The sequence below is a fragment of the Notolabrus celidotus genome, chromosome 9 (genome assembly GCF_009762535.1).
Source record: "Notolabrus celidotus isolate fNotCel1 chromosome 9, fNotCel1.pri, whole genome shotgun sequence".
Lineage (NCBI taxonomy): Eukaryota > Metazoa > Chordata > Actinopteri > Labriformes > Labridae > Notolabrus > Notolabrus celidotus.
In genome coordinates, this window is record NC_048280.1 from 8750042 (window position 1) to 8772579 (window position 22538).

Sequence of the window (22538 nt, forward strand, 5' to 3'; positions counted from 1 at the left end):
TGCTTGATTATGCTGTGAGAGCGATTGAATGAGCGAATGCACTCTTTACCTTACGTGACCTTTTTATGTCTCCCCTTTGTACATTGAGAAATAACGTAAATTGGGTGAAACAAATTCCTAAACCTTAAGCAGACCTAAATAAGTCTTTAGGTTCATTGTTTTCATGTTGTTTTCAGAATGTTTAGAGAAGCAGGATTATTTCTCTGAGCCTCAAGAAGTTGAGCATGTTGCCTGGTTGGACGATTTCCACACAAATCCACAGAGGCACACATTATTCGTCGACGGTGGATACAATCCAGTTTTAAAGAACCCTTTTCCCCCCACATGAGAAATACCAGAAAACACAAGGTCTGTAAGCACAGCCCTGCTTGTTCTTGCTGGTGAGAAACTCCTCCCTGGATCACATGTAAGAAGGAGGGAAAGGTTCAGGATGGACCATCCTATCAAGATAGTGATTATTTTATTTAATCAGGACAACTTGGGCTATCTCTGAATGGACGTGGGCACCTCCTGCAGATAAAGTGGTAAGGAGTTTGATTTTTTTTTTTGTGGTTTTAAGAAGCTTTTCAGTCTCAAGTATTAGCCAACAGCTGTTTGATATTTTTTTTACCCATGGAAATGTTCTTCTGTTAGATAAAGAGAGGCTGCTGCAGGTTAGAGGATGGATTACTCAGCATGTCATCAATGTACTGCTTGCAAAGAATTGAATACCATTAAATATGCACATGGGATCTGACTCCAGATTTGATGCTAGTATCTCATGTCCTATTACTGCTGTAGTGCTAGAATCTGAGCTGGATGAATAATTTACCAAAACCCTCTGCCAACAACAACAATGTTTCAGATTGAAAAGAAAGTAAATGGTACTATTGAGAACTTCTGGTTTATCAACCGTTGCTTTCATAACCAATCTAATTTTCCATGCTCCTTTTATTGGACTGCCCTGTCCCAGCTGCAAGTGAAAGCGAAGCATTGCATTGACTTGAGTGGCGTCATGCAGTGTTCAGCTGCCTACCCACAGTCCACAGTCAATAAAAGGAGTTCTGTCTGCGAAACAGGCTGTTTTTTCGCTCAGCAATGTCTGATAGAACTCTTGACTGCTCATGTGGAAGCCAGCTCAAGTCATGTGCTAGTCCCTCTCTGATCAGAGCCTAATGAGTGGGGAGTTATGACGTCCTGCAAAGCCTGTGTAATCATCCTGCTCCTCAGACTGAAAATACAGCTTAGGTGGAACTATTTAACCTTTTTTTTATCCTAGTTCATTAACCCTACAAGTTTCTACTTTTCCACTTGTATGGTTTTTCTTAACTTTCATGATCTCTTCAGGCATCTTGCAATTTACTGTGCATTCACTTGTGTGGCAGGTTGAGCACTCAGCTCCACAATGGCTGATTGGGACTATGACTATCTGATCAAGCTGCTGGCTCTGGGGGATTCAGGGGTGGGAAAGACCACCTTCCTCTACAGGTACACTGACAACAAGTTCAACCGCAAGTTCACAACCACGGTGGGCATTGACTTCAGGGAAAAGAGAGTGGTAAGTGATTTAAGATGTACAGATGAACACATACAAGACCTTAAAAGCTGCTGGGTTTCTCATCTTTGTTTGATGCTGTGTGGTTTGGTTCAGATGTACACAGGGACAGGTGTTGATGGGACGACTGAGAAGAACTTCAAAGTCCACCTTCAGCTTTGGGACACAGCAGGACAAGAGAGGTAAATACTGCTTACTGCATATTCACAAACATTTGTATACCATCATCCAAAGCTCCAATGTCACAGAGTTTAATTTTTCTGGCATTTGCTTCTTGGCTTGGGTGGTTTAAAATGCTTCTGTATACTCATGAGACAGTAGGCTGTTTCCCATGGGGATAAATGTACTGACTGTTGTGTTACTGAGTGGCCCTTTCTTTCAATGTGACATTTTTGTCCTGGAGGAATTTATCAGTGAAGATTTTTTTTTAATGAGACAAAAGACTCAAATTTCCTGCTTCGGCTCCAAAATTAAGTTCAAGTTTTCCATTCCCCAGAGCAGTACAGCACACTGTTACTCAACTGCTGCAACTAACTGAAGTGTTTGGACCTGAAGAATAAATAGGATGAAGCATAGGACTTTGGGTCAGGATTAGCAGTTTTCCTACCAACAAAAACTAACCAAGATAATGTGAAAAATGCTACTGACATGAAAACAAGTCAGAGACACTGGAATCATGCTAGCATAGATGTGAGGCTAAGATACAGTTGTGCTCAAAAGTTTACATACCCTGGCAGAATTTGTGATTTTTTTTTGGCCATTTTCAGAGAATATGAATGATAAGAGAAAAACTTATTTCACTCATGGTTGGTGGTTGGGTGAGGCAAATTATTATCAAACAACTGTGTTTACTCTTAATATAATTCATAATGACAACAGAAACTACTCAAGAAATCCTAAATTCTGCCAGGGTATGTATACTTATGAGCAAAACTGTACATGCAAACATATCACTACTGAGTGTGGTAGCAAGCTGATTCATTTGCTGATACTCATTTTCTGAGTAACCATGACCAAGTTCGATATGAATGTTGTTGGTTTTGCTTGGTTGTATTGATGGTTATTTGAAAAGTTACAACTTTTACCTGGTGATGACACCAGGACATTGTAGAGGGTAACTCCAGAATCTCAGCCTCATAGGTGATGTAGACTAAAAAGTAGGAGATCATCTAAGAAGGCAGACTTCATCCTCTAGGGGGCTTGAACCAGCTTGAAAAAGTTGTAACATATTTACACAAAATAATTTGCAAGTACTAGTACTACTGAAAATCTTAATCTGCCGGCGATGCTTGTGAAGACAAGGGTTGACTTTATCTTCTGGGGACCATGATTATCTATAAAACGTTGATTACCAATCTAAACTCTAGTTGTAGAGACATAAAGGTAAATGTGAAAGTTTCTATCTGCTGAGGATGTTAGATACATATCACAAAGGTTAACTTAAGTCAGCAGGGTTCATCTTCTGGGGAATCTGACTTTACCAAATATCATGATGATTCATCTAACATCTCTGGAAACATTTTGTCAAAAGATGTCAACTTTGAGGAGAAGATTTACAAAAAACTATAAGATATAGCCAAAGTCAGTTGGATCTATCTTCTGAGGGACACGAATTCCCAAATAAAATTTTGCAACAAAATAATTAATACTGCTTCAAATTATCAAGTTAGGGCTAAAAGTGTCAATTGGCTCATGGCACTAGACATGATAAGTGATAACCAAAGTCAACAGGGTTTATTCTCAGGGACTGTCAACAAAACTTTATGGCATCAACCAAACAGTCTTTGTGATGTTTTTCTTAACATCTCATTTTGCTCTTGACTAAAAGGTTGTTGATGAGCAAAGTCAGCAGATCAATCTGCCAGTATGGTCATAAAGTCAAGTGATCAACAAAGTCAGTGGTGCTCACCTTCTGGGGACTGTGAATGTTCAAAATATCATGGAAACCCATCAAACTGTCTTTGAGACTTTTTGGAATAAGACCTCTGAGCCATTGGGACTTTTCATTTTAAGTTAGATGATCCCAAAAATCTGTAGATTTTATCTTCTGTGGAGACAACTACTCGTACAAAGTTGTTTGCCTACACATTCGATAGTTATCAGAGTTATCAGTTATTCATCTAGTCACTTTAAAAAGACAAGGATCCCCAAAGCCAGTAAGCGTCACCCTATTAGAACTGTGAATGTCCTTACAATGTTTCATGGAAGCCCATCCAGCTATTGCCAATCATTGCTGGAATCCAAATAAGGGGACTTTGTCCTGCATTGAAATGGTTTCCCTTCTGTTTTCAGGTTTCGCAGCCTCACTACAGCTTTCTTCAGAGATGCCATGGGCTTCCTGCTGATGTTCGACTTGACCAATCAGCAAAGTTTCCTCAACGTCAGGAACTGGATGAGTATGTGTCTTCTCAGCAGGCTGCTTTGATTCAGATCAATACTCTTTTTAGATCAATGTTCCCTCTCCTGTTACCCCCATCACTGAGATTCAGAGCCTCATTTTTACAGCCTTGAGTTCACCTTGACTGAAGGAGTTTCTAATCTCACTTTGAAGTCCACTCATGCATGTCTATTTGCACTTCACGGTTTGAAATGACTTCCTCTGTGTTGGTTCAGGTCAGCTACAGGCCAACGCGTACTGTGATAGTCCAGACATTGTGTTGGTGGGCACCAAGGCAGACCTCCGGGATGTGAGGGATGTTCACGCCAGACAGGCGAGGGATCTGGCAGACAGATACGGGTGAGGCTGATGTCTGTCCGTTACAGAGCATGTAGCTTAGACGGTGTGTCGGACCAACCAGAGCTGCTCTCAATCCCTTTTTCTATAACCAAGACATTTGTGCTGACTTAAGATTTGAAGTGATTAAGCACAGGAAAAAACATTTTATCAAATATTTTAAAATAGAAAACCTGAATAGATTTAAAGTATGGGGCAGACTTTGCCCTGATTAACCTCAGTTAAACCAACAGCCTTTACACCAAGGGTAACAAAAGACAGCCATCCTAATATCTTAATAAGTAGGAATGAAAGGCTTTGTAATTTTTTTTTTTTTACATATCTTATTCAAACATCGGTTACTTTCTTTGTCAGACACACAGATTTGAACAATATATAAGAGATTCTGCTGTTAGTAAGACAGTTTGTTGGATTATAGTAATTTGTATTCAAAAAGAAATCTCAACCTTAATTATAGAACAGCCTGATTTACTGATTTGAACAGATCTGTTGGTTTCTGAGTTGAATCATAATTAAAAAATTCCAGTTTCTATTATCTCAAAGTGCTCTTTTTAAAAATGGTATTTGAATGTAGATTGCGCCGGAATAACTTGTACTTAAACCTTTCAAACAATATGATTGCAGGGCTTCAATATGTTACAAAGGTGGTATCAATCTAATGAGCAACAAACAAAATAATTGTTTGGTTTGTCCAACATATTCCCAAAATATACAGGTCAAAGCTGCATTATTGAAAATATGTTTGCTGGTTATTTTTTATAATGTTGAATTTTGAAATAAAACCCACATTGATACAGACAGTGAAGAGCTGAAGCTTAATTTGGTTTTAATGTGATACTGCTGTTTTTATGTTGATCAAGCTTGTTTTATTAATTTTAAAGACTTTATAGTTTTTGAAACAATTTAGGTTTGTCATTTTCTGATGTAACTCTATGACTGTGTCATATTATAAAACACAAGCGTTTGGTTCTCTGTAGTCAAGTAACCACAATATTTTGCCAACACATTCGAAATGACAGAGGACTATATATAGATTTGCTTAGATAACACTTTTCCTCTTTCAACAGTCTACCAGAGGATGGTGCTAGTGATCTGTTTTCCACCCTGCTCCACTTATCCCCTCTTAATATTTCATTCAGCGCAGTGGTTTCCAACCTTTGGGTCATGGGCCTCCCAGGGGCTCGTAAGATTAGAGAAGAAAATGCATTTCTGTTTCACAAACCTGTGTTCAAATTTTAACACTACAGCTTTGTTTTCCCTGATCAAATATTGATTAGTTATATCTCTTCAGATCAATAGATAATAATAAAATATGAAGCATATATATAAATATGTGTTATTTAATGACTGATAGGAATACAGCTTCTACTCATCAAACATTAAAAACAGTCATCTTTACACAAGCCCATCCCAAAATTATAATCACTAAAGGATCAGCATGTTTTCATCAATGTCCACTTTCCTAATCGTTTCAAAATAAAGCTCCTCTTTTCACTCCCGTCAGGATTCCTTACTTTGAGACAAGCGCAGTGACGGGTGTGGAAGTGGACCGGGCTGTCACTACCCTGCTGGACCTGGTGATGAAGAGGATGGAGCAGAGCAGTTTTGGGGGCCAGAGCTCTGAACCCAACGGCAGCCCAGCCCCTAGCCATGAAATCGAGGAGGCGCCCCCGCGGAGGAGGTGTGCCTGCTAATACATCATCAGAGACCTGAATTAATTATGCGTTTTCAAAGTTCTTCTGTGCTCTGGAGCTTGACAGGTGCACCTGAAGATTGTAAAATAAACTATATATGATCCATATATGAAAAAAGTAATACTTTAGTTATGTGACCTAGCTCATGTTGATGTTTACCATCTGTAATGTTATTTATTCAAAGCCTGTATATCATTAAGTAAGAAAAAAAGAGGGAGAGAAAGACTACAAAACTTTGAAGATTGTACATAATCATTGAATACAGGTATTGTTGAAAAAACGGGGACGTTTTAAAGGTTGTTTTTCAGCAAAAAAAAGACAAAATTATCTTCAAATGGGTCAATTCAGAGAAAAATACTGTTTTTATTTGACACATTAGGCATTGATGGAAGGAATATGCAGGCACATAACATATATTTATCATAAAGTATAATCAAAAAACATTTAAGACATGGTTACATTTCTTATATGTACGATTGTGTTTGTTAGAACAACCAAGATAGCAAAGTCCCTTACATGATTTATGACTTTTATACGACATGTACATAAGCAGCCAAGCTTTTTTATGCATTATGGAACATAGTTGCCATGCAGATCGAACACAAGTACAAGAATGTTAAAGGGTTGTTGGAACGACTCCTGTATGGTGCTGCATTTGGAATAAAAACACTTCATGGTTAAGTTTTGTTTGTCACTGTTTTGTCATTAAGATGTAATGCACGAAAAAGCTATACTGTTGTTCCGACTGGAATTACAATCCTCACTAACTTTGTTAGCATCTAACTGTTTACACACATTCTATACTTAGCTTTTTAAAATTAAAAGATGCTTTTAGGGGAAGAAAATGTCCAGCATACACGTCAGCATCAGCAGGTTATTCAGACACATCAAACCATAGGAGAACATTCATGGAGTCACAAATAATTCCACCAAAATACTTTGGCTTAAACCAAAACGCTTAAAAAAATCAAGTTATCTCTGTGCCACATCAAGTGATAATCAACATTAATTCCAACATCAGAAAAAGGATATGACACTTCAACTACAATAATATTTGTTGTTAGTAAACAAATAAACCCCCAAATAAATCTATACAAAGTTAAAGTAATATTTCTCCTTCTCAACAAATGATCTTTGGTGTACATACAAAACATTCCTAATGAAGAGACTCTAGAAATTATCCATAAACAACACATCAATGACATCATTCAAATGGCCTAAGATCAGCTATTCAGACTTTTACGACAGATGTGTGTAGTCATGGCTGTTGTGGTTACTGCACTGTGATTTGGAGATGGGACACAGATGTCTATGGTCAAAAATTATTATTTTTTTTTACGATTTAGCCAGAGGAGACAGACAAGAAGAGGCTTTGTATGTGGACAGAATAGCAAGGAAATACCTGCCATACTTGTGCTGTGTGAGCACAAAGCACATACTACATCTGTTAAGTGTGAATGACTGCATTGCTGTGTGTATTAAAACTTGGTCTAAGCCAGAATTTGCAACAAGGAGCACATGTCTAAGGGTCATGAGATGGTCATGTGGCCAGCTTCCAGTGTTTGGGCCAAGTCCTGAACCCCACGTCCAACTCTCAGCTTCAGTCTGGCATAATTAGGTGGACTGCTTTTTAAAACCAAAGACTATATACATTTACAAAAAATAACGCTTGTTCATTTATAAGTGAATCTATAGAGGTTTGGTCCCATGTGGAATATAGCAGTTTGATTTCAGCCTTTAAACATCTCTCATACAAAGACACTGGTGATACTCTTCAGGAAAACACCACCAGGAATACAAACAATAGCAAAGAACTGAATTTTTCCCTCAAAGCAATCATCAAAAAGGTTGTAAAAAACTAGCCTAAAAGATTTGTTAGTGTCTCACATGCAATGCTGTTAAAATGGATCATGCTCTTTATACAAGATGCAGTACGTTTTATAATGTTCATTCATTTCTCTGTTTTAGGTCACAATGGAATTGATATGGTCATAAATAAATAATTTTTCCCCATCAAGAAAACCTTTTTGATAAATATCATATTTCTCCTTAATTATTTTTGTAATTAAAATAGTGATAAGTAGTTATTGATATTGACTATTGGAAGAAACTGTGTCCAAAAACGTATTTCCTGATGTTCTTAGCCATGCTAATGCCTCTGTGTAGGTCACAAAATCCTCCTGCAGCTGTTTACAAATTCAAACTTTGCTTGTGTTTAGTTGTGCAATTACACCTCACTAAAATGAAACAGGGGTTAGCAAGAAAAAAGTCCTCATTTTAACTGTAGTTTCTACATTTTAACATCAACAAAACTAAGGTCTAACTGTAGCACAGCCAACTTTACCCTAGAGCTAACAGCTAAACTTGATAATATATAACCTGTTTTCACTAAATAGTGAAGAGAAAATATGTAATTCTTTAAACATTTTAAAAACCAAGTAAAAATTGAAGCTTTCATAGAATTTAAATTGCACCTCACAAATTCACCTCATTTGCAGAACCTAAGCCTACCAGTAAAATGATTGCCAGCATCAGTTTTAGGTTAGCATAATCTAATATTTGCCAACCACACTGAACTGAATACTGGATTCAAACTAAGTAGGCCCATGTATCTATAGACCTCTATGCATGTTTAAACCCAAAGTCATACCTACATCATAAACAACAGCCAACAAAGTTTGACCTATTTAAGTAGGCTAATGAAAAAGCTTGAACCCACAAAGTCTTAACTGTAGCTAAGATTTGCGATTTGGACTGAGTACTTTGATTTTAAAATAGGCTTCTTTGCTTTCTTATGAACATTATTTGTAAGATGTACACCATTGTTATGTCCTACAAATCGTCAAAAGCTCAGTCATAGACATCCTGTTGTTCAAATTTGTGTTTTTATGGGTTGGGTTCCTATTTCTTGGCTGAGAGTAGGGACTTCATAAGGTCTTGTAATCATGTTGAATTTGTAATCTTAATTTGTGCAGTATAAGCTAGAGTTTATTTATTTTATAACTACTGTTGATATACTTTCTATCATTTTTCAAACTTGTTTTTTTAATAATAAAATGCTAATTAAAAAAGAGCAAGGACATACTTAGCTTCTGACTTCCTTGATAGGAACTAGAGAAGCAACTTCAGTTAAAGGTCTTTTATTTTTAACATGTAGTGGATTGAATAGCTTTGATCAAGAGAGTTGAACAAGTCTCATGGACCAGGAACATGCCTTGGACCAGCTGTTAGAGTTTGTAAACAGCATTTAGGGTTTTCTAAGCGTTGTCTGTCATTGTAGCATTGTGACATGAGTGAAGCTGTTAGCATGTCTACAGACCCTCTTATTCCATGTCTTATAGCCTTATAGCCTCAGAACCTAATGTAGGCTGATTACACTTTCTTTACTTCAGCGTCTTCATAACACTCTACCGTTTGTCTATGGATGTATGGCTTATTGTTGGAATGTTGGTTATTATTCCAAAATGAAAAATCTCTGCAAAATTTGAAGTGGACAGTCACTCTGTCTACTGATATTTAAAGACACACAAGTATTAATATTCATATATATAGAGAGAGTACAGTCTTGTAAATACATACCATCTTACAGAGTAGTGCAGATTGTCTGACACCTCAGGGGGGAAAAGGCCTGACAACATTAACCTCTCTTGAGGCATTGAATCTGATTACAAAAAGACACTGATCTAACTCCTTCCCTGAGACTAGGCAGTGATTTCAGTGTACAGAATCAGTATACTGTTGAAAAAGGCGATTATCAGTCAATACTGTGTCAAAGTAACAGAACTGAAAGATTTAACTGTTGGTGTTCCTACAGCTGAATCTTCTACAGACTCCAGCTGAAATAGATGTTTGTTCAGTTTGAGCTGTTTAGATATGGCCATTCGCCATGTGACAGAGATCAATGGGAGCAACAGAGCAGCATAGTAGTCCTAACTGTGATACTGAAGACAACAAACCACATACTTGATGACGAGCAACGCTGTGATACATCTGTGATTTACATCCCGAGTGGGCCTGACATCCTTGTATGAAATTACAGTCTGATGTGAGCGTGTTTGTGAAATGAGGGTGTCAAAAATGTACTTAACTCTAATCATGCATCGTGGGCCACAACAGAAGTTTAAGCAGAGCTAATGTGTATATGCCACCATCCCTGGAGTCACCTCTTTAAACACCCAGCACTCACTGTCTGTCTAAGAGCAGTGCGTCAGGCTGAGTTTGATCACACCTTCCCGATGCAGCTTGTAGAGTAGCTTGAACTCGCTGGGCAGCTGGTGGGTCTCCTGCCACTTGGTGGTGAATTTGGTCCCTTTCTTGTCATAGTAGTGGTAAGGCAGATCCTTGCCTGTATTGGGGTCCCAGCCAAAGGGCCAGAAGCCATAGAGGTGGATCTCATCACACATGGCAGATGCCAGCGTGTACATGAGGATTCCAGTGCTGAGGCGTTTTGGGGAGAGGTTTTTAGTTTTCCAATATCTGTGGGGGATAAGGTCAAATCAGTCATCAGATTATATCCATAATACATCTTAGTCAGAATACTGTGATCAATCCCACAGCAACCAGACAACCATAATACCATTATCTCTGTTATGTTCCCTGTCTGGTCTTTTCATTTCCCTGTTAGCTAATGTGTGTGACTGTGCTATTATCATTTTCAACAATATTATATCCAGAGCCACAGGGGGATTTTAGAAATACTTTGGTCAGGAGACCCCTGCTTAGTTATTTAAATGTCTCATGCTCTATTTAATCTGTTAAAGCTCCATCTATTAACATTTTCATATAAGAAACTAAGTAAATAAGAAGTGGGAAAATGGTTGCTAGAAGTGATGTAAATATCATCACCTAATTCTGCAATTCCTTTCAGCACTAGAGAGCTTTTCAGCATCTTGCAGCAGGTTGTATTTGTTGTTTCCAGGCTCACATCTCCTCTGTTGTTTCTTCAGCTGCAGCATTAAGATGCCAAAAGGCAAGTTTCCAAGTGGTGGAGACCAAAGACAGAGCCAAAACCAAAGTGGAATATGAACATGCATGTAGAATTGTGAATGTTACTCTTCATTTATCAGCTGTTTATGGACAAATTTAGCAATATCCCTTATATAATGAATGTCATTTTTATAATTTGTGCATGTTATAAAGTGGAACATTTCATAAAAAAAATAAGTTTATGCAAGTTCGAGGAACTTAATTTGGGGTACATTTTTCCAACACTGTTGGCAAGCTGTACATTTTTTCTGTTTGCTGCTATTGTTCCATATATTTAGGAGCTGTATTGTCTAAGTATTGTACCGGTCTACTCTTGCTAAGGTGTAACTGTAGAAATATGCAATTCGATTGTCAGATTACCACCTGTTGACACAGTGATAAAAAAAAAGTTGTATCATATGAGGCTAAAGAACTCCACATAGTAGGAAATAATGTGTATGTGTATATTTTTATCCCTGAATGTAAACTCTCAAGATTGCTATTGTAGTGCAGCCCAGATCATATCGATTAGTTATTAACGGACCATATCTAAACAGGGATTTAAAACAACTCTCTTACTTGTTGACATCATGCATGATGTTCCCCGGCCAGGCCAGTTCCACCTTCAGCTGGCCCTTGTGCTCCACAAAGAAGTCCACCAGGGTCCTGGTTACTGTGGCTGAGGTATGAAGGAAGAAGGCAGGAATCCACAGGATGGCTCCCTCCAGCTTCTTCAGGTTGAGGAAGAAGTTATTCCTGTCTTGAATGGTCAGTAGGTTATTGTAGTATCTTTCCAGGATGCTGGGGTTGAAGGTAGTCAGGTTGGTCTTCTTGCCCACGTCCTTGGAGTAAACCTCTGTGGGGGCAAAGTTGCAGCGGAAGACAAAGTCTGCCTGGTCGATCTCTGGGCCGCATTGGCTGCCTGTCAGGATGCCACTGTTTCCCACCACAGAGCAGATGCTGTAGTGTCTGTTGCGGATGGGAGAAAAGTCTGGAAGCAGGGATTTTAAGTTGTTGCTAATGGAGAAGACATATTTGTGGCTTGAGTAGTCAAAGTGCATCAGCTGGCCCACACGCACGCTGTCCTTGGTGAGGGAGAAGTTCTTAGGAATGTCGATGTAGTTGAAGATATCTTTCCTGAAAAGAGAAACTCTCATTACACATGTTGCTAGAATGTTTTAGTTCATGTTTAAGGGCCAGAAATCACCAAGCCATGAATTTCACAAGACAACAGCATCATTATAAAACATGTGATGCAGCCACAAGACATGGTGAATAAGTGCAAAGCAATGCCTCATGGTGCAGCTGATTTTATGAGGTTTAAAAAAGGATCAAAAGAATATTTGATTTGTTGTTCCTCTCATCAGTATTCAGTGACTACTTTTATTTGTGTTCAAATACAATCCACAACCATGTTATCAAATGTGAATCCATCCTACTTTTTTTCTATCATTCAGTTTCGTGGGGTTAAGACTTAAAATCATCACTCTGTGGGCAGAGAAATTGTGGCAAGAGGTTTTTTTAATCCAATTCTTTAAACTGGTCTGAGGTGATTGGTCAGCTAAATCCATAATGAAAATACACGAAAGTTGCATCCCTAAATATGTAGGTATTAAATTATACATTTAAACCATAACTGAGTGCAACAGATTTACAACCATTTTCTGTTAATTAAAAAGGCTTTCTAAAAAAAACTGTACGATGTGGAAATAGGGGGAAAAAATAAGAAATAAAATGCAAAGACATAAAATAAATCCCTGAACTGTTTGTTTTTCCTGCAGGGTGAACAGTACTGTAATGTCTTTGAAAGTAGAGTAGGAAATATCTTAAGAAATAAAATCTCTTACCTCTGCTGATAAAAAGCTGTCTTGTTGAACTTCCACTTGGATGGTTTTCCTTGGAGCTCCTCATTCAGGGCATTAGTTAATGGGATGAAAGAGGGGTCCAGAAAGTTCATGGCAAACTGAGACCTGTCAACAACAATCACAAAATGCAATTAAAAAACTCTATTTCTGGGAACTAGATTAAGAATGTTTAATGGTTAGCCAAAAGCAGTAGGTGACTGCAATAGTTAACTAAAAGTAGCTTAGTTGATACTACCAGTTTAGACTGTTTGCTAAATGTAAACTACTGCATACAGAGTTAATATAAAAGCATGTATATAAAAGTTGATAAATGGAGCAGTAGACTGATTGAAATGTTAGCTAACAGTAGCCAAGTTTATAGTTTAAACTGTAAACTAAATTCAATGGTTATACTTTTGGGCAAGAAATAATACAGGAAATGGTAAAATTAAAATAGTTATTGTCAAATTTCATAAATGCTAAACTGTTTGAATTGTTTTGTCTTAAACACTACATCATCGTCGTATAAATGCTTAAAGTAAATTGCTATAAACAATGGATAATATGCTAGAAAATGTAGTTCCGTGAATAATGTTTAGGCCTGAAATAACTTTTTTTTAAACTTAATTTGAATCAAAATTATTTGATTTGTTGCTTCAAATATAAATTTTCTGGAAACCTGTGGTATTTTAAATATTGTGTTGGATTCTGATTATTTTCACTGTTTTTCTTTTAAGTATTTCTGATTTTTTTCAAAATTACTAAAAAAAATTTGACCATTCCTTTCTTTAGATAAGGTATTTCACTTTGAGAAGTCATGTTATTTTTTTATTATTTTCCATCATCATCATCATCATCACAAGTCAGCATCAATCACAAAGTAAGACATTTTTTCCCTCGTCTTCAATTAATTTTAGATTATTTTTCTAACAGCATCAGAAATGTATTAAAATTCCTGTGCTTCTTTCTATGTGATCAATTGAATATTTTAGATTTTTTTTTTATACCTTTTATTGTTAAAACTGTCAACATTGCACCTAATGATATCATGTCACACCATCTGGATGAACAATACAGCTGCGCATTATTTCAGTGTAGAAACTTGAAGTAGTAGGTCATCATGGATTCCCCAGAGTTGAGTCAGTGCAGTCTTTACATATAAATCCCAGATAGTCTCCGGACAAACAGGTCTGGACTTATTGCAGACCATCCTCTTCCTGCATGCAGCACTCAGCAGGAGATTGACTGCATGAGATGTGGTCTCTGCTCAACACTCTGCACTGTTTGGATTTTTTCAGATTGATATAACAACAGCATGTATGAGGTTGTATCTATTGTACAAATGCAAGAGTGGAGAACGATGACACAGATAACTGAGGAGAGCCAAAAGGAGTTTGGCAGCAATTTTGCCTAGAGTGTGTCTTTCAGTGGAGCTCCGAGCTAGAGATTGATAAGTGCTGGATGTGTATACTGGAAACATCTGGTTTGTGGGTCGAGCATGCAGGAAGCTTATATTATGATCACCCAAACAGGATTACCTGTTGCTCTTACACATCAACTCATTGGATATTTAACTGACTTCAGTTTTCATCTTTTAAAATGTGCTTGGAACAGTCACACCATATGAAATTTAACAGCTTTGGTTGAAAAATGTGAAAAATGTGGGATTTATCACAGAAATAATATGTATGTTTGCATACATCCACACGTGCTGAACACTTTACAAGTACATTTTGATTAATCTAATTATTTTAATTTATGTTTGATGCCTGTGACCACAAAAAGGCCATGTCATGCCATCCACCTAGGTTTAATCCATGTACAACTTAAATAGCCTATTGCTGACTTAACTTCAACATAAATACTAGATTAGGAAAAACAGTATTTCAACAATATCCACTTTTGTTCAATTAACAACAAAATATAAAACAGGATAGGTGGGAATAAATGATGAGGTTGGGGGATTTATCTACAGGACTGTGGGGGTACATTAGGCCAAAAAGGTGGGATGCTGCTGTTAAAATCCTATCACACCGTGCACTGCCCACGGAAACAGCATCAGCACCTTGGACAGTTCACTGTTTGATTGTCAGGAAGCATTTAGCCCCAAATTGGATGGAAGTTGATGTGTGAATCTTTCACTCTAGGCCACACTGTTGACATTTACAACGCCACCCGTCTGAATCAAAGTAGCTACCTACAATCTGCTTTGAAGAATATGTGTTACTCACCGAAATCCTGCGTGAAACATTATCCTCGGGCCCCCCATGTAGTATTTGGAGGAGGTGAAGAGGCTGTCTTTCCTCAGGGACACATAGCTTATGAGCGACAGTATGAGCACAGCGACGCACAGAATAACCAAACCCAGGGCCTTAGCGATGCGGACCATCTTGGGAGCGTTTTCATTCCCTGTATGTAGCTGCAGCGAGGCGTTGGCCTACGTTGTCATCACCGGGACTGCACACTACTGCTGCCCGGCTGTAAAACACAGACAAACCGGCGCTCGTCGGCTCATATACTCGTGTAAAATGGACGGCTGGTGGTGGTCGGCTGCATGGTGGAGATGCAAGGGCTCGGTCTGCTCTCATTCCTCCGTCTGACTGCTGCTGCTTCACACTCCGCTGCGACTCCCCTCCAGGCTACCGGTTTAATCAAGGAGATGGAGCAGAAATGCGTGTCAACACATCCACGCCAGCTAACAGACAACCCCCGTCCGCATGCACCGCCACCACAACCAGCAGCAGCATCACCACCTCCTCCGCCCCCCTCTCTCTCTTACACACACACGCACGCACACCCACACATACACAATGAGCCAGGCTTCTCTACAGCCCCCAGCATAAGGAAAGACTTGTGCTTATAATGAATTGAATGGGACGAAAATAGAGGGGATGGGAGAAAAGATGGGATGAATAGTCAGACAAATCCTCTAACATGCGCCCCCTGGTCTTTCATCTGAACATTACTCAAGTTAAATCGAGATATTTGTTCTCCAATACTAATATACCTCAAAATACTTCAGAGAAAACAAAGTTTTTTACTTCATGACATTTGTTTGGCAGCTTTTGTGTACAGTGATGAAAGAAATATTCAGATTCAGATTATTTAAAAAAATATTATTATTATAATAATAATAATAATAATAATAATAATAATAATAATACATTTTATTTATAAAAGTGCTTAAAAAGTTTCTCTAAGACACTTTACAAAAAATAAATTATACAATAGATAAGCAAAGGAAAGCAAAACAAAAAACAAAAACAAAAACAAACAAACAAACAAGCAAAAAATCTATCAATTATAGGTTAAAAGTCTTTCTAAATAGGTGGGTTTTGAGTCTGGATTTGAAGTTGGTGAGTGAGGGAGAGAGTCTGAGGTGTTGGGGGAGAGAGTTCCAGAGGGTGGGGGCAGCGACAGAGAAGGCCCTGTCCCCCCCAGGTTCGGTGCTTGGGTTCGGTGAGAGGGGTGAGGAGGTTGGCATTGGTGGAACAGAGGTTGCAGGAGGGATTGTATGGCTGCAGAAGGTCGGTGAGGTAGGAGGGAGCTAGATTATGGAGGGCTTTGTAGGTGATGAGGAGGATGTTGTTCTGAATTCTGGAGGTGATGGGAAGCCAATGGAGGTTCTGGAGGACTGGGGTGATGTGGTCTCTGGAGTGGGTGTGAGTGAGGAGGCGTGCAGCTGAGTTTTGTATGTATTGTAATTTGTTGAGGAGGGTGTTGGGTACTGAAACATTTAAGTTAAATCCATAGACTGTAAAAAATGGTTAAATCCTGCTATTAAAAGCTTACTCTAGTGCAGGGGCTCCCAAACCTTTCAACCCATGACCCCCAAAATATCTGTGCCAAAGACTCGTGACCCCCACTGTCCCTCGAAGTGATTCAATGTTGCTTCATATTTCATGTAGCTAGTCTGCAGAAAACTGTTTACTAACCCTAACATTAGGAGTCATCTGGCAACACAGAAAGGCAGAAAACTAATTAAATGTTTTTATTTGCAAGGTTTAATTTCAAATGTAACTATTTTTGTCTATATTTTTGGCAACCCCCAAAGGGTCCCATCCCACACTTTGGGAACCTCTGCTCTAATAGAAGTACTAGACATTGTTCTCCACGATGTTTTGGGATTACTAATACTACTAGATTAACTTGTGCATTGCATTTTACTACTGCAGTTTTGCCAGGCTGTGCTAATGATGAAAACTCTACTGTGAATGGACAATACTGAATAAGGTCATTTTATGTTTGTAGCTAACTTGTGGAGACTACCTATCTCTAAAAAGTTCATAAGTTAAAAAAAAAAACATTTTCTAGGGAATATACACATTTGAAACTGTTCTACTAGACTTCCAGAGGACACTTTTTCAACTAATCTGGGTATGCAGATGCAGGTTAAAAAAACACTGGGAGATTCATGGTTTTCACTGGATATAAAGTGTATAAAAATTGGGTGTAATGAATGAAAAACACCAAAATGTTGTAACTACATGCTAAAGTCAGACAGTCTATGGCCATTTTTGGGAAGAATGCTCTGATCTACACTTTTGAACAGCATTAGTAAACCAGAATAAATTAATACTGCAGAGTGGTCTTGTTGTTTTAGCATGTATTTATACCCTTACTGATCTGGTTACCTCTAGGTTAACATTTTGCAGTTCAATAAGAGTTCTTTTAAGCAGATATCTAAAATGTACTTTCGGCTGTTTATGCACCAAGTCCCTGCTAGTGTGAAATTCAGAATAGAAACTATTCAAATGAAACAAAATATAAATAAAGCACAGAGCAAAGGTGGATACAAAGTTATTTTCTTTACTTTAAAGAATAACTTTTGATCCTTCCAACATAATAATACACATAATATCCACACACAACACACACATGTTGCTTTCACAAAAACATAGATTTTTTTCTTCTTTTTTACAAGTTATGTACATTTTTTCATTCTTTTCTACAGTAAGCTTATCTTGGTATACACAAACATCCATTCATTGTCACGTTTCAATGTTTCCATGCATATACAGTCTGGTATGTAACACTACAATGTCACATTAGAATTATGTATTACATACATTTGCAGACTACTGTAGTTACGAATGGCTTCGAGTATAAAAACGAGTATTAAAAAAAGATGGAGTTGTGCTAATATGTTAGCTGAATTTAACAGTGAGTGTACCTCATGACTGACATCCACTAGTTCTTGCTTGTGCTTCACTGTTTTTCCTGGAATGTGCCGAGCTAGGACACAAACATAAAGAGAACATTTTGGAAAAAGACATTCAGATGCATTGCCGTCAAGCTGCCAAGATATTGCAATTTTCAGATTTGCATTACCAGGATATGTTTTTGTAAAGTAACAGACAGTAAACTGAATCAACACAGGCACTTCATGATCCGAACCTCCCAACAGGCGTACCTATGCTGCACACGGTACAAAAAGTGAAACACACAGGCTTGCTTTGAAACATGTTGACCACCTTAAACCATTAACAATTCAGGAGAAAACACACATCTGTAAGCTACTGCACAACGAAGACTCATCACTTTCTGCAGCTCAAAAAGGAAGAGGGGAAGAAGGATCCTCCGCCGTCACTTCCTGGCGATCCCCATGGGCTGTCCTCTCCGCAACTCATGTCCTCACAGGAGTCCTCACTGCAAGGGAGGAGATAGCAATTAAAGCTAGAGTTGGTAGTCAAATTTAGATACACTTTTTGTTATACTGGTTAAAATGATCTTTATGTCCTGATGGGAATCAATACAAAATGTGTTCTTAAAAACGAGCAAAAAAAGCTTCTATCTACAGCCAGAGTAAAGCTGGGAAAAAACTAACCAATCCCTGCCATCAGGATCCAAATTATGAAACCAATCAAATCCCGCCCTGCCGTTCTGCTCGCCTCCTGCGCGTACATTTCATGTTTGTTTGTGTTTTTAACTTTCACTATGATAATATTTTGGTGTTTTCTTACCACTGAGTGAGACATGAGTTGACGTAGTGAAAACACAAACGATGTGCTGAGGACCGGTTTTGAATCAGTCACGATCATACGGTCGCGAATCAGAGGCACTCGTGCATGTGAGCGGGGGCGTCATTTTAGAGGAGCTCCGAGGGGGGAGGGGAGGGTTAGACTGAGTCCCGGGGAAATGCTACATTCAAATTCATGCTAGTTTTCCGGTACTACAAACCCTAGCTTTAATGCACTGCTCTATTGATGTTGATCGATTCATTTGTGTTGTTTACAGGATCTGGTTTGAAAGCATTTTATCAAATTTAAATTCAGAGTTTAAATACCTTGTTGAGTCGCATTACACTTGACAGTGTCTGGACAGCAGCTTTGGTTTGACCAATTTTTTAGACTTACTGTAGGGGAGGCCAAATGTGACCCTTTTATTCACAACAACTTTGATTCATTTATGGTCATACATCCAGCAGTGGTATATAACTCCTATATGCTCTAATGGTTTTGCATATCAGAGACCAGCTGCTCTTTTGTAACACATAAACTAAATATCTGTAGTAATGTTCATGTACACATCATTTTGATGCATTCAAAATAATGGTATGACACAGGTATGACGTAAACCCTCCTCAGACTGGCTGATTGCAGCAATGTTAACCTGGAAGGCTTTACCCAAAACATCTGACAAAACTAACTTTGCAACAAGCTATGTTAGCGCTTACCAGTTTTTTTTCTTTTTTGCCTGATGAAGGTCTAGCATCAGAGCATTGCCATTAAACTTTTCATTAGCAAGTTGGACAGTGTGCAGGATTCTTGCAACCTCAGCAGCGCTAACCAGTTAACATCGACCCATCTAATTCACATTTCTTTTTGCTTCTTCAAAAAAAGTCACTTGAAATTTACATGACAAATTATTCAGCGATCGTTAGTTTCAGCCATGCATGAGTGAATCCAACTCAAGCAAAGCAGTTAGAAGGTCAGACAGACAATAGGCTTACATATTTTGAAGTCTGTCTTTTCCTGTGCACACTTTACCATCCATAGACCCTGTTCTACTCTGAAATGCAACCTCTTATCAAATGACTGATGGCATTTTGGAAGCTTGATTCTTTTTAAACTACATTCATGAATGGTAGTTTTGTGACTATTACAATCCTGATGTATTCAGCGCGTTGAGAACTAGGAGTAAAAAGGTGGAAACACACTGCAGAACTAACCTCTCAATCTCATCCCAGCTCCCCTCAGGAATGGTTGGCAGGCCAGGCACACTAAAGTGATTGGCTTGAAGATTCTGTGCGGTTCTCCTGGACACGATCCAAACCAGCTTTTTATTGTCTGGTTTGTTACATTCATTTGAGCAGTATTTAGTCATGCACTTGGCCACAAGTTCCTTCCAGTGGAGCAGCTCGCTGTCACTTATCTGTTAAGAAGAAAAAGAGGAAACATCTGAGAGGCTGCTGACAGAAATAGTTCTCAGACATGCTGTCATCGACATGTCAAGAGCTGTGACCGTGTGCACATGACGGTGGAACTGGAGGCATAAAGAGACTTCACTTAAGCATGTCGGCCAAGGGGGTGACTTGGATGCTCTTAAAAATGACATTTTAGGTTTATAATATAGTGTGCTATCAAACCAATGACACATAAGCCGACATATGTCTCGGTCTGATATCCAAAATGCACAATGATGGGCATTATACTGAAAAGGTAAAAGGATTATTGGCTCTGATTTTGATAATCAAATTGATTATTGAGCTAATGTAGACAACTTTACCTTTAGGAGTCTTTGGAGTTGTTGGACAATCTTCAACAAGGCGATGGACTGGAGGGCTTCAAACTCCTGAGCAATGACAGACAGTGCCAGCACTGATGGCTGCAAAAGAAAAAAAAAACAGCTGAATAAGTCCTCCATTTTGAAGTACTCTGGGCTATACTGTGATATTGTCGCCCGAGAACAATCCTTACTTTTGCTTTAGAGAAAACAAGCCGGCATAAGCAGGCTTTTAGCTGGGCTTCCAGTCTCCCAATGCTTGGGATCTCCTCCCTTAAAATATAGAGGGAATCCCAAAGTGATCCGCCAGTTCAAACCTCATTATGCACAATCTATTTAACCCAACTCCATGCAAACTGGAGCAATGCATCTGCTTTAGGCAACAATGTATTTACCTTCCAGCAGACTGGGATGTGAAGGCTGAGTAGTAGAGGCGAAGGAAGGTCAAGGCGGTCACTGGTTCAGGCTCCACGCTCAGCTTCTCTGAGATGATCTTCTCCATGCGACACAGGTCTGACACAGTGAACTTGCTTTGGCTGATGCGAATGAGTTCATGGGTGGGTGTGACATTGCTTTCCTCCTCAACCATTTTAGCTGCAATGTGAAGACAACAGACTCCGATGCAGGGCAAGTGTTTGGGCTGCACCTAACAATACAACACCAAAGTGATAAGTGTGAGTCAACATCCCATGATTCAAGGTCGTTGTGGTCATGTTTTCATCTTTCTAGTGATTGGAATGTGTTGCAAACATGTAAAGACATTGACTGATATAAGGAAAAAAAACATCATCCAGATTGTTATTTACTAGTTCTGCTTTGAAATATGGATTGTCTTTGGAAATATTAAATAAAGAGAATAAACTTAAAACAACATAATAATCATGCATTCTCTGTTTGATTTCTACCTTCATGATGGTGAGGAATCGGTCCAGCAAACTGACCGCCTCAACAAAGGTTTGGGTGCTGTAGCCAAAGAAACTGGTCAGGCCCCAAAGTTCTTCCACTCTAGTGTCTCTGCATTTTGCAGACACGCCACTGTGATTCTGAAAGTACATTATTAAATATTTGATGGGCATCACTAAAAATAGCATTCATTGTTAGCCTGCACATATGTCAGAACAGACAGCCAAAACTGTAAAAGTAGGTCAGTGGGTTACCTCTGTGGAGGCCGATTCCATCAGCTTCAGGCCAGCCTCTCTGGGAAGAAATGTGTGCTCCTTTGCACAACATTTCTTCAGCTCCTTCAAGAGCAGACTGTCAATGGCATGAAGATCCCTCATCCTGGAAAACAGCATAATTCAGTGGTTCAGCATTGCAAACCAAGAGAAGATAGACAACTGTATGACAAAGAAAAACAGAGGGCTTGTCCTACAGACTGAGAAGAAGGGGGGTTATGAATGTTGTCTCCTCTTAAACCACACCTTCTGGGTGTCAAGTATCACTGGGAGACTGCCCCACCGCCCCAAAATACTAAGAATTCCTTATAAAATCAGTGAGAATTAAACTGTCATTTCAACATTGTAGACTCATCAACAAAAATGCAATGCGTTTAATAATCGATATAATCCAACACTTTCAAATTCAAGATAATAATGTAGGTCTTTAGGTCAAAATCGGGTAAGCAAAAGAAACTAGGTCAAATACTCAGAAATAGGAATGTAATTGAACAACACTGAAGACAATGATATGATATGCATATGATATTAACTTTATTTCAGCCTCACAAAAGACTCAGTTTAACAACAACATCCATAAAAGTCATAAAGATGCGATAAAAACAACATCTACGTCAATGTTAGCTAACGGATCTGCTAGCGTATCAACAAACTGTGATCTTACCTCGCCCTAAAGCTGCCGACCTACGGGATGATGTTGCTTACAATCAATGAACACCTCTCAGTTCTTCATGTTTCCATTTTTAATAAAGCTAATGGGCGGAAAATGTTTAAAACAAAATCCCTGCTCCCCGCTGCAAAGAGGGTCCGCCCTGAACAAACAGACAGCCGCTGACCAGCTCGTAAACTACAAGGACCATCATGCAC

General features: G+C 38.7%; 3 protein-coding genes across 3 annotated transcripts; 1 reads left to right on the top strand and 2 right to left on the bottom strand.

The window, feature by feature from the left end:
- The first annotated feature begins 105 nt into the window (after positions 1–105).
- Positions 106–6411, top strand: LOC117819634 (ras-related protein Rab-27B-like). Its single transcript, XM_034693098.1, has 6 exons — positions 106–524; positions 1365–1537; positions 1631–1716; positions 3827–3930; positions 4148–4271; positions 5773–6411. The coding sequence occupies exons 2-6, from the start codon at positions 1385–1387 to the stop codon at positions 5960–5962; spliced, it is 657 nt and encodes a 218-aa protein (XP_034548989.1). The 5' UTR covers positions 106–524; positions 1365–1384; the 3' UTR covers positions 5963–6411.
- On the bottom strand, positions 6302–15649 carry LOC117819633 (sia-alpha-2,3-Gal-beta-1,4-GlcNAc-R:alpha 2,8-sialyltransferase-like). The gene is made up of 4 exons (XM_034693097.1): positions 15003–15649; positions 12775–12897; positions 11507–12064; positions 6302–10438 (listed from the first exon to the last, which is right to left on the bottom strand). The coding sequence occupies exons 1-4, from the start codon at positions 15158–15160 to the stop codon at positions 10156–10158; spliced, it is 1122 nt and encodes a 373-aa protein (XP_034548988.1). The 5' UTR covers positions 15161–15649; the 3' UTR covers positions 6302–10155.
- A 2003-nt stretch (positions 15650–17652) lies between these two features.
- LOC117818816 (cyclin-G2-like) lies at positions 17653–22532 on the bottom strand. The gene is made up of 8 exons (XM_034691909.1): positions 22336–22532; positions 21654–21777; positions 21402–21539; positions 20892–21142; positions 20691–20769; positions 20500–20598; positions 19943–20145; positions 17653–18420 (listed from the first exon to the last, which is right to left on the bottom strand). The coding sequence occupies exons 2-8, from the start codon at positions 21774–21776 to the stop codon at positions 18309–18311; spliced, it is 1005 nt and encodes a 334-aa protein (XP_034547800.1). The 5' UTR covers position 21777; positions 22336–22532; the 3' UTR covers positions 17653–18308.
- Between the last annotated feature and the right edge of the window lie 6 nt (positions 22533–22538).

Coding starts and splice junctions, on each gene's coding strand:
- LOC117819634 (XM_034693098.1), top strand. CDS start 1,385: ATGGCTGATTGGGACTATGACTATCTGATCAAGCTGCTGGCTCTGGGG. Junction 1,538..1,630: donor ACTTCAGGGAAAAGAGAGTG/GTAAGTGATTTA, acceptor GGTTTGGTTCAG/ATGTACACAGGGACAGGTGT. Junction 3,931..4,147: donor CAACGTCAGGAACTGGATGA/GTATGTGTCTTC, acceptor GTGTTGGTTCAG/GTCAGCTACAGGCCAACGCG.
- LOC117819633 (XM_034693097.1), bottom strand. CDS start 15,160: ATGGTCCGCATCGCTAAGGCCCTGGGTTTGGTTATTCTGTGCGTCGCT. Junction 12,065..12,774: donor ACAGCTTTTTATCAGCAGAG/GTAAGAGATTTT, acceptor TTCTCTTTTCAG/GAAAGATATCTTCAACTACA. Junction 10,439..11,506: donor ATCATGCATGATGTCAACAA/GTAAGAGAGTTG, acceptor TATCCCCCACAG/ATATTGGAAAACTAAAAACC.
- LOC117818816 (XM_034691909.1), bottom strand. CDS start 21,776: ATGAGGGATCTTCATGCCATTGACAGTCTGCTCTTGAAGGAGCTGAAG. Junction 20,146..20,499: donor AACTCCAAAGACTCCTAAAG/GTAAAGTTGTCT, acceptor TCTTCTTAACAG/ATAAGTGACAGCGAGCTGCT. Junction 18,421..19,942: donor AGCTGGGATGAGATTGAGAG/GTTAGTTCTGCA, acceptor CCTCCCTTGCAG/TGAGGACTCCTGTGAGGACA.